Source organism: Micropterus salmoides, unplaced genomic scaffold, assembly GCF_014851395.1.
Source record: "Micropterus salmoides isolate LMB-PRFRI ecotype aquatic unplaced genomic scaffold, ASM1485139v1 Ms_hic_scaffold_8, whole genome shotgun sequence".
Taxonomy (NCBI): domain Eukaryota; kingdom Metazoa; phylum Chordata; class Actinopteri; order Centrarchiformes; family Centrarchidae; genus Micropterus; species Micropterus salmoides.
In genome coordinates, this window is record NW_024044570.1 from 3,516,552 (window position 1) to 3,528,066 (window position 11,515).

Sequence of the window (11,515 nt, forward strand, 5' to 3'; positions counted from 1 at the left end):
CACATGCGCAGAAATGGATGCTCTCTGATGTACGGCCCCAGAAACATTAAAGCTGGCGGCCCTCGTGTTTAACGTCTGAAGGAAACATTGGGAGTTCGGTTTGAGTTTATTTGGAGGATCAGTTTGTTCTGACACACATCAGATGATCTCGATGAATTAACGTCAGTAGATTAGCTGATAACGAACCTGACGGGCAGAAGAAGGTTTTAGAAAAGCCGCTGAATAACCGACGGTCCTCTGCGCACGCTGCTGTGAGCTCCTTCAGTGTCCCCAAAGACCGGCGTGGGATTCAAACCAGCGGCCCTTCTTTTTGAAATAGCTGCTGTCATGAAGCTCCGGAGGTCGTGATTGGTCTGAAGGTCGCGCTGGCTGCGGATCAGCTGTCAGGAAGGTCTCATGCGTTCTTGTCTTTGTGTTTCTCTGCAGGTGTGAATGTGCTGGCGGCTCCCAGGTGGCCCGTGGAGAAGGTGAGCCAAACTGCAGCTCTGCCAGAACAAACTGCCCTGTTATTACCCAGCTGTCCTCCACTGCTGGAGACAGGGGGGCAGCTCCACCTGCTGGACGCTTACAGCACTGCAACACAAAGTCCATATCACCAAACCAGTGAAGTGCAGGTTAATGAACATGTATTTATAAATGAACAGGAAGAGTAGGCATGGAGACACATGCAGCCCGTGCTCAGCAGGACTTGTTGATGTGGGTCCCTGTTGGTATTTGATCTAAGACGATCTGGTCATGTTAACTCGCCACGGTGTTACAGGTGAGTCCCTGCACAGCTGAGGGAAACCTGTCTGCAGGAGGCTTCTGAGGCCCGACCGACAGACTCACAGAGGTCTGAAGATGGTTTACAGCAGACAGTCTGAGAGACACCAACACATTATTATTTTGGTCTGTCCATAAAACACAGTGTGTGTGTGGAAGAGAAAAATAATTACACACACAGATTAATAAAGTTGTACTGAACAAAGGAAGCATGGAGATGAAAAGTTAAAATAAATAAAACACAAACAAGAGTCCCTTAGTCCCAAATATCTCTTCACACACATCACCTGCACAGAACCAGCAAGAAACAAATAAAAGAACGACGATAAACTGGACTCATCAGTAAAGCAAACATCTGTGACAGGAACATTAAATATAGAAGCAAGTTAAGGTACAAAAAACTAATGACTATTTACATATAAATACAGAAAACACCTGTAATAAGATAAAGTACTTCATGTACACAGTGTATTTTCCTTGTGGACTCAGCCTCTCTCTCTCTCCGTGTCCAGGATCTGCAGGCCGAAGACGCCGCTGCTGACACGGACTTTAAGGTCTCGTCTGATTCATCTCCGTTGATGCTCGAAGACTCTGCGGTCAGCTCCACGCAGCCGGTCACCAAACGCCACAGGAAGCTGCTTCTGAAGAGGAACTTTGCAGCTTCCAGCGCTCCTGTTGGCGGAGAGGACGAACTGCGACCGCTGCAGCGGCTGGCGAGGACGCAGGAGTCCCGGCGCCGCCTGCTGGCCGACGTCTGTGCCAAATACCAGCCGGGCGTCACCCAGCAGCGTGTCTCTCGGCGGCAGGTGTCGCGGGTTTACGTGGAGGACCGGTCCAGGCTGCTGTACTGCGAGGTGCCCAAAGCCGGCTGCTCCAACTGGAAGCGGGTGCTGATGGTGTTGGGCGGCAGCGCCACCTCCACACGAGAAATTCCCCACGACGCGGCTCATTACGCCAACCAGCTGCGGCGGCTGGAGAGCTACAACCACGCCGGCATCGCCGAGAGACTCCGCTCCTACACCAAAGTGCTGTTCGTCAGGGAGCCCTTTGAGCGCCTGGTGTCGGCGTTTCGGGACAAGTTTGAGAGTCCGAACTCGTACTACCACCCTGTGTTCGGACGCCCGATCATCTCCAGGTACCGCGCCAATGCCACGCGCGCAGCCCTGAGGACCGGCGCCGGCGTCACCTTCAGGGAGTTCATCCAGTACCTGCTGGACGTGCGCCGGCCCGTGGGGATGGACATCCACTGGGAGCCGGTCAGCCAGCTGTGCAACCCCTGCCTGCTCAGGTACAACTTCATCGGGAAGTTTGAGAGCCTGGAGGAAGAGGCCAACTTCCTGCTGCAGAGCGTGGGCGCGCCAGGGAACCTCACCTTCCCCGACTTCAAAGACAGAAACCCCCTCGCGGAGAGGACGTCCTCCTCCATCACCCAGAGGTACTTTGCACAGCTGAACTCCACAGAGAGGCAGAAGGCCTTCGACTTCTACTACATGGATTACCTGATGTTTAACTACCCCAAACCCTTCAAAGACCTGCACTGAGCCGGGCGCCACGGGATGTTACGGCGCCACGGGACTGAGTGATCCATCAGTGAGGCCGTGGCCCATAATGCACTGCTTGAACCTTCAGACCTGTTCTAACAGCTGAGTCCTGGGTGTTGGCTTGTTTACCCACAATGCAGCAACAAGTGTTAATATGCTGCACATCACTGAACCACTGACGAGTCGCTGTGGACTTAAAATCAGAACTGTAGTCGTGTTCAGCGGCTTTAATCCGACTGGTTCAGTCCGTCGTCAGCAGACTCAACACCTGAACGCCAGCTCTGAGCCACACCGGAACACCTGACCCGACCCGTCAGAATCTCTTTGTTCCTGCGTCGTTATTTACAGAGAAACTAATTTATTCTTCTTTTCACATCGCGGCCGTGACGACAGATTTACCGTCTGTAGAGGTTCAGACCCTCAAATCATTTAATGTGACTTTCGTCGTGCTCTCAAATTACTGCGGTGACGGACAGGTGTACTCCAGGACATCACAGGTGCCCAGTGTGGAAATAACACGCTGCCTCAGATCATCAGACCCAGTGAAGAAACTGCGAGTCATTAAAACGACAAAGTAGTGAATTAAGACCGGACTTTACGGAGAAGTTCAGGTGCAGCAGAGAGCTGACAGGTTTCATTTAATTAAATACCGGTGAAATCAGAAAGTAAAGCAGCCCGACGCAGAAAAACACAACACCAGTAAACGTGGGAGAGACGTCACTGAAGATTAATCACGGCAATAAGATTAATGATAATACTTGTTTATTGGCCCATAAATAAAAAAGGTCTGACGTACAATATATGCAAAACTTAAAGTATACACTGTTAGGATAAACTCGTTGCCGAGTGAGGGATCATTTCGCTCGCCGTCTGAATGCCGCTGAGGCTGCAGGTCGTCTCCTCGCGTGGACAGCAGCTGGTCTGCAGGTGTTCGTCTGTGTGTCGCTCAGAGCCGCCAGAGAGACAGTCAGGATGATTGACAGCTATCGAACGGCAGGAGGTCGTTGATGACTGCAGAAAGCTTCACCTGCGGCGGCGGCGGTGGTGGAGGACAGTTGTTATTTGCCAAACAAACTTTATCTTTCTGCCTTTTCTTCTGTTGTAGCCTTCAGTTCACGTCACCACACAGAAGCAACTTAACGCTGCTTAAACGACTTCTGTGAAGTTTATCTTGAAAGAGTTCCTCTGAGACGCCGTCCACGTCCGGCCGTCTGATAAACAACAACAATACTAACAAACAACGCCAGCCGCCTGAAACACCAGCTCAGTTTTATTCTGAAGGGCGGCTGAAACTGTGCGGCTGGAACAAAGAGCAACAACACGTGTGAAGACGAATCGTGCTCGTCTCTGCAGGTCTGACGTCAGAACAGACGACCTGAAGCCTTAACACTGCCATTTCACCTGATGCATTACGTCGGCTGTTTTAAACGTTGCTCAGCAAATAAATGTGTGAGACTCTTGTTAGAAATGTGGTCGTCTGATTTATTCCACCGCCGTGGAAAACAGCAGGACGAGTCTCTGTCCTGTCAGAAACATCGTCGGGTGTGTTGTGTATTGTTTAAATGTTATAGAGTCTGATTCTACTTAGAGACGTTGCTACTGTTAGCGTTAGCTGGATCTGGGGCCTCACTGTAGCTGGGAGAGTGCAGCACGTTGAACACTGAAGCGTTCCTTCAGATTCACGCCGTGTTGAAGGAAACGCTTCGTCATGTTGGAGCTGCTTCCTCCCTCGCATCAAACCTCCTGACTGCAGCTGCTGCAGTTTTTTAGTGAAGCTAAGCCAAACTTTGAAGCATTTGCTGCGGCCCGCCACGGTCCAGGACCGGAACCAGAAGGACTCTCTTCTTCATGCTTTGTTGACGTAACACATGAGGTGACGTTCGGTCAGCGTAGCAGCTCCTGGCAGATCAGAGACTCTTTAACGGACTGTAAATCACTGCAGTTCAGTCAGGAGCTGAGATATGCGGGAAGTTAGGATCCGAGAAGCAGAATCCAAACGCACAGATCTTAACGAGACCCTACGTCTGAACGGGTCCTCGGTTCTTAACGAGTCCAGGGGTCTTAACGAGTCCCCACGTCTGAACGAGTCCAGGGGTCTTAACGAGTCCCACGTCTGAACGAGTCCAGGGGTCTTAACGAGTCCTCGGGTCTTAATGTTTTCAGGGTTCTTAACAATTCCACAGTTCTTAACGCGACCATGGTTCTTTACAAGTCCAGGGGTCTTAATGAGTCCCCACGTCATAACGAGACACGTCTGAACGAGTCCTTGGTTCTTAAGGAGTCCTCGGGTCTTAACGTTTTCAGGGTTTTTAACAAACAACATAACAAGTCCCCACATCTTAACGAGTCCACGGGACTCAGTGATTCCAGGGGTCTTGAGAAGTCCACAGGTCTTAATGAGTCCCCACGGGACTTAACGATTCCAGGGGTCTTGAGAAGTCCACAGGTCTTAACGAGTCCCCACAGGACTTAACAATTCCAGGGGTCTTGAGAAGTCCACAGGTCTTAATGAGTCCCCACGGGACTTAACGATTCCAGGGGTCTTGAGAAGTCCACAGGTCTTAACGAGTTCACACTTCTTAACGAGACCCCACATCTTAACAAGTCCACAGTTCTTAATGAGTCCACACGTCTGAACGAGTCCTCGGTTCTTAACGAGTCCAGGGGTCTTAACGAGTTCACGGGTCTTAACGAGTCCACAGGACTTAATGAGCACACAGTTTTGGATGAGTCCACGGTTCTTGGTAACTTGATTCCCGACCCTACTCATCAGTGTTGTTAACGTCCTGAAACCTCCAAACGGACAGTAAGCTGCTGTTCATCAGTTCTTTGTTTGCGCATGATAATTGTTAGTCAGTCAACTGAGTTTTCCATTACAGAATAACACATTTAAATGTAATGTAATGATTTACCTTGTTTCTGTATAAACACTAAACAAGAAGAAGAATCAGAACAACCACAAAATATTCAGTTAATCAGAGACGTGTAACATCGTCAGAAGCTCAAATTAAATTCAGTTCTATTAGAATGCTGGAACTTTTCTGTTTGCAGGTAACAGGAGTTTGGACCCGGAACAGGTTGGTTAGATTTATTACAGAGGCTCAACAGGTGATGTTGAGAGTCCAAAACACAACAGGTGTCCAACAGAGAGATAATCCACAAGTGAGATGTAGTGCAGGAGAAACACTTGGAACACCAGAGACAGCGAAGCAATGAACTGGCGCTGAGTGAACAGATCACACCACTTAAAGGTGAACCTAATGACACCCAGGTCAAATAATCAAGGAAGGAAAACCTGAACAGTCACGGACAAAGGACAGAGACAGCAAAACAGCTTAGTCCTAATTCAATCCTGCTGGAGACGGGAAGCCAGTAAAGTGAATGTAGAACGTGATGTGGTCCTACTTCCACACTCTCATCAGGATATCTGCAGCTGTTCTGAACATTTTGGAAGCACATTAAGGAGCTGCACGATGTACCTCAAACTGTCCGGACCACAAAGCACTAAATATAACAAGACAATCAGAATACTCCGTTAATAAAGTGTTTCTAGAATACATTTGTATGTTCATGGTGGTGAAATAGATGAAACTCAGTAAGAATCAATGAAAGGTTTAAATCTTTGGTGGAGGGAATCCAATGCAACATGATTAAAAAACAGGTTTTAACTTTACCTGTTTTAAATAGTTAAAAATACCAGAAGACCTAAAGCATTTTGCTGCTACAGTTCAGTCCAAAACGTTCCTCATTCTCTGAATCGATTTCTTCTATAAAAAAGATAAAAACTGTGTTTCTTCTGTGAAATGAACATTTGTTAAAAATGGCATCAAGAACGACGATGCGATCTTCAGGTGAGTCAGTTCTTAGTTAATCCCATTTTTAAACCGCAAGAGATAAAACGTATCTATTTTTGTACAAAGTGTCTTTATTACTCCAGATAACGAAGAAGAAGTGTGTTCCTCTCCTCTCATTGGACCACGTAATAATGGCGGGAGCACACGTCTGTGTGCAGCGACGTGTCGGTTTGCACCTGTTGCACAGGTAACCAGCAGGTAAACTGCGGGTAACCTGCAGGTAACCTGCAGGTAACCCAGCGGGTAACCCAGCGGGTAACCAGTGGGTAACCAGCGGGTAACCCAGCGGGTAACCAGTGGGTAACCAGCGGGTAACCAGTGGGTAAACTGCAGGTAACCAGAAGGTAAACTGCAGATAACCAGTGGGTAACCAGCGGGTAACCAGCAGGTAACCAGCGGGTAACCAGCAGGTAACCAGCGGGTAACCCTGCAGGTAAACTGCAGGTAACCAGCGGGTAACCCAGCGGGTAACCAGTGGGTAACCAGCGGGTAACCCAGCGGGTAACCAGTGGGTAACCAGCGGGTAACCAGTGGGTAAACTGCAGGTAACCAGAAGGTAAACTGCAGATAACCAGCGGGTAACCAGCAGGTAACCCAGCGGGTAACCAGCAGGTAACCCTGCAGGTAAACTGCAGGTAACCAGCGGGTAACCAGCGGGTAACCCTGCAGGTAAACTGCAGGTAACCAGCGGGTAACCCTGCAGGTAACCAGCGGGTAACCCTGCAGGTAAACTGCAGGTAACCAGCGGGTAACCCAGCGGGTAAACTGCAGGTAACCAGCGGGTAAACTGCAGGTAACCAGCGGGTAAACTGCAGGTAACCAGCGGGTAACCCTGCAGGTAAACTGCAGGTAACACTGCAGGTAAACTGCAGGTAACCAGCGGGTAGCCAGTGGGTAAACTGCAGGTAACCAGCAGGTAACCAGCGGGTAAACTGCAGGTAACCAGCGGGTAAACTGCAGGTAACCAGCGGGTAACCAGTGGGTAAACTGCAGGTAACCAGAAGGTAAACTGCAGATAACCAGTGGGTAACCAGCGGGTAACCAGCGGGTAACCAGCGGGTAACCAGCAGGTAACCAGCGGGTAACCCTGCAGGTAAACTGCAGGTAACCAGCGGGTAACCCAGCGGGTAACCAGTGGGTAACCAGCGGGTAACCCAGCGGGTAACCAGTGGGTAACCAGCGGGTAACCCAGCGGGTAACCAGTGGGTAACCAGCAGGTAACCAGCGGGTAAACTGCAGGTAACCAGCGGGTAAACTGCAGGTAACCAGCGGGTAACCAGTGGGTAAACTGCAGGTAACCAGAAGGTAAACTGCAGATAACCAGTGGGTAACCAGCGGGTAACCAGCGGGTAACCAGCGGGTAACCAGCAGGTAACCAGCGGGTAACCCTGCAGGTAAACTGCAGGTAACCAGCGGGTAACCCAGCGGGTAACCAGTGGGTAACCAGCGGGTAACCCAGCGGGTAACCAGTGGGTAACCAGCGGGTAACCAGTGGGTAAACTGCAGGTAACCAGAAGGTAAACTGCAGATAACCAGCGGGTAACCAGCAGGTAACCCAGCGGGTAACCAGCAGGTAACCCTGCAGGTAAACTGCAGGTAACCAGCGGGTAACCAGCAGGTAACCAGCGGGTAACCCTGCAGGTAAACTGCAGGTAACCAGTGGGTAAACTGCAGGTAACCAGCGGGTAACCCTGCAGGTAAACTGCAGGTAACCAGCGGGTAACCAGCGGGTAACCAGCGGGTAAACTGCAGGTAACCAGCGGGTAAACTGCAGGTAACCAGCGGGTAAACTGCAGGTAACCAGCAGGTAACCCTGCAGGTAAACTGCAGGTAACCAGCGGGTAACCCAGCGGGTAAACTGCAGGTAACCCAGCGGGTAACCCAGCGGGTAAACTGCAGGTAACCAGCAGGTAAACTGCAGATAACCAGTGGGTAACCCTGCAGGTAGCCAGCGGTTAACCAGCGGGTAAACTGCAGATAACCAGTGGGTAACCAGCAGGTAACCAGCGGGTAACCCTGCAGGTAAACTGCAGGTAACCCAGCGGGTAACCCAGCGGGTAACCAGCAGGTAACCTCCCAAGATTGGTAGACACAAGTTAAAGTGGTTGGAGGAAGATCGTTCTTATTGTTCTGTCTAGTTCAAACAACTGTAACCTACATCACGTCCTCCTCATTTGCGCCGGTCCAAAAAATTATCTATAACTACAGGTTAAAATAACTTTCTAAAGTGTGTCTTTCACTGTGATTTGTTTTCCTCCATGGATTATTTACCTCTCTTTAGTAGTGTGCTTGTGTATTAGCTCTGCCGGAAAGTGAAAATGAAACTAGACAAACACTTGATCCAAAAAGCAGCCTGGTATCAAACAGTGGATCACTTCACAGAGCTGAGGCAGAACATTCAAAACAACAAATATGCATGAGAAAATTAATTAATCAGTCCCTTTTCCACAACAAAATAAATATCTTAATAGAAAAGAAAGTGCTAATTTGTTTGTGATTCAAATGAATTAAATCAAATATTTATTGAACATTTGTATATTGTTATTGAGGAAGATTGTGTCACGATAATTAACATTATTGTTATATTGCCCCGTAATTCACATTCACAAACGGACACGATCGGTTCACCAAAAACATGAGCAAGATCAATAATCTACAATGTTTGAGCATGTTTATGCTCATGTTTATGTCAGACTTTTGGATTTTATTGGCAGAAGACTGCCATGGTGTCCCTGACCTCATCCAGAGGTCGTTTTGCTGATCTGATCACAATCTGTCCTCAATGCGTCTCGGGTGCATTTACACCTGTACTTTCATGTGTTCAAGTGCTACCCGATCACAATCTGATCACCCAAAATACATTTTAATGCCAGGTGTAAACTCCCTCTATCTTCCTCAATTCGGAATATGCAAAGTCCTTTACCTGTGGTGAAAATAAAACTGCCAAATATGGCATTGCGTTGTTCATTAAGAGATAAACGCGCGTCTCTTTTCTATCAAAGAAATTGTTTCAAAATTTGAGGTCTTAAATTTATATTTCTTGAGGTCTTAAAAGGTCTTAAAAAGCATTAAATTTGACTTTTAAAATGGTGCAAGAACCCTGTAACCAGCGGGTAACTAGCAAGTAACCAGCGGGTAACTAGCAAGTAACCAGCGGGTAATTAGCGGGTAAACCAAAGGGTAACTAGCAGGTTTGTGTTTTTTGTTTGTTGTTGATGTTGTTGGTGTTATTTGTAGTATTGTCTGTCTGATTATTGTAATGTGTTTGATTTGTCCTTTTGTTCTTTATTGTATTGTATATTAGGACCCCCTCGAAAACAAGGTGGTTCATCTCAATGGGTTTATCCTATTCAATAAACTCCGATATTTATTAGGGATTTATTACATGTGGCCAGTCCACATGTGAACAGAGAGCCAAAACATTCACACACTAAATGTTCAGACCCAAACACAGACCACGTGGAACATTTGAGACTTCCAAACTGTCTGTCCCTGTAGCTCGGTGAGGTAGTGTTCCGCTTTGCAGCCCAGATGTCGTGAGTCCGATCCTTATCGAAGGCACAGTGAATTTTGAGTCCCAACTTCCAAAGTGAAAAGATAGCATTTTACTTGTGAATGTGATGGGATTGTAAAATGTGTATGATGCAAGGGGCCTCCTTGCCCCCTCGGCCCCTGCCCCTCTCCCGCGATGCATATAAAATCCACATATCTACATAACCGCGGGCACCCCCTGCTGTGGAGCTCGTTGTATTTTCTCGTCATGTTTCTACAGTAGCCGTCAACGAACAAACAGCTACAGAGCACATTTCGTCATCACAGCGTTCTTCTTCTGCTTGTGTAATTCAGGTGTCGTGCCGAAAGCTGATGTTTGGTAGGCCTACGTCTAATATCTTTGTTTATAGTTGGAAAACGGGCTGTAGCCTAATTAACATGACTTACTGCCAACTTAGATATAAAATGAAGACAATTTTGCATTTATCCTTATGACTCTGCATTATTTTACTTGCTGTGTAGGCCTACCAACCAATCCACTCTTTTTTTTACCTGTTAAAATACCTTTAAATGGCCAATACAACTCATAAAATGCAGTATTTTACTTGCCAGAAAATGATTGAAGCCTTTTGTTATTGACTGAAAGGTTATTTCTGCCCTGAAATTAGTTAATTTCATTCAGAAGAGTTATATTTGATAGATTATAGCTCGCCTAGTACTTTTTACCTCTGAAAATACCTTTAAATGGCCAATACAACCCATAAAATGCAGAAGGCTGTTTCACTTGAAAGTGATTGAAGAGACTGGGTAATACAGCTCCAGCAGACGGCGGACGATCACCTCTAGTGTAGACGCCCGTCACTACATTAAATACATACAAAGAAGAAGACGGACTAATAATAATAGGAATGTACAGTCTCTGAGTAGTCGTCTGGTTTATGAGAAGTAAGAAGAGAAGTTAACATTTGGACAACTGAAGGAGTACATGTGTTATTTAGCACGAGCTAGAAGCTGGCCATAACCACAGAGAGCTGTTTCCCCTGTCAGTGGTGTGAAATATGGATTAATTTCATGGCGCCTACTTATTCTCCAGCCTGTGGTTTGGCTTTGCCGGTTACATAGCGAGACAATCAGCTGATCAGTAACATTAATTGGCAATAAAACCGTAATGTTGGCTTAGATCAGCAGCTAAATTTCACATTTTACTGCCCTGGTGGAAAACATGTATTTCTTTTTACTGCTAATGGTGATATATAACAAGGCCGTGTGCCTATCAAGTGAACAAAAAGAAATACTTTCCGAATTTGCATTAAAAACTGTTGTTGGATATTGCTTCCCACTGTGCACACAAATATGTAATTTGTACTTTCACATGCTAAATGCCGATTAAAACGTTGCACTGTTTTACCACAAGCTGAATTTATGGCTGTCAGTACAACTTCGTCTTTTTTAATGTTTTGAAATAGAACAGAAACACATTTTGGTAATATTTGCATGCTTATCTAATTAAGCGAAGTGAGAGGAGCCTTGACCCTCACCTGACTAAGCCTTTGTAAACTTCACGTATTATGTGGTTTATAAAAGACTGTGGCGCAGAAACAGTGAGGCTTGCATTGTCCTGGTATCTGTCAGTGGTCATACTTGATGCACTAGATGTGATAGTGTTTAAGAATTTCTTCAATGACTTTGGTATGTTAGTCCAGATGAGCCAACCCTCCCAAGATGTAAAATAATGTATTACAGGAGTCTGAGACATCATGGTGCTCTTCATTTCTTCATGTGGCTGTTGTTTATTAATGAAAAAGTAATAATATTCAAAAAAAAAAAACATTTGGTTTTATATAATTTCTTAACACATCTATCTAA

General features: G+C 46.8%; 1 protein-coding gene across 2 annotated transcripts in view; it reads left to right on the forward strand.

The window, feature by feature from the left end:
* The window catches only part of LOC119893163 (carbohydrate sulfotransferase 8-like), a 67,272-nt gene extending 61,414 nt beyond the window's left edge, over positions 1 to 5,858 (forward strand). For both annotated transcript variants that reach the window (XM_038705134.1, XM_038705133.1), the window contains exons 3-4: positions 427 to 467; positions 1,275 to 5,858. In XM_038705134.1, the coding sequence (XP_038561062.1) occupies positions 427 to 467; positions 1,275 to 2,303 (1,070 nt within the window). In that variant the 3' untranslated portion in view covers positions 2,304 to 5,858. The remainder of the gene's footprint in view (positions 1 to 426; positions 468 to 1,274) is intronic.
* Positions 5,859 to 11,515: the final 5,657 nt, after the last annotated feature.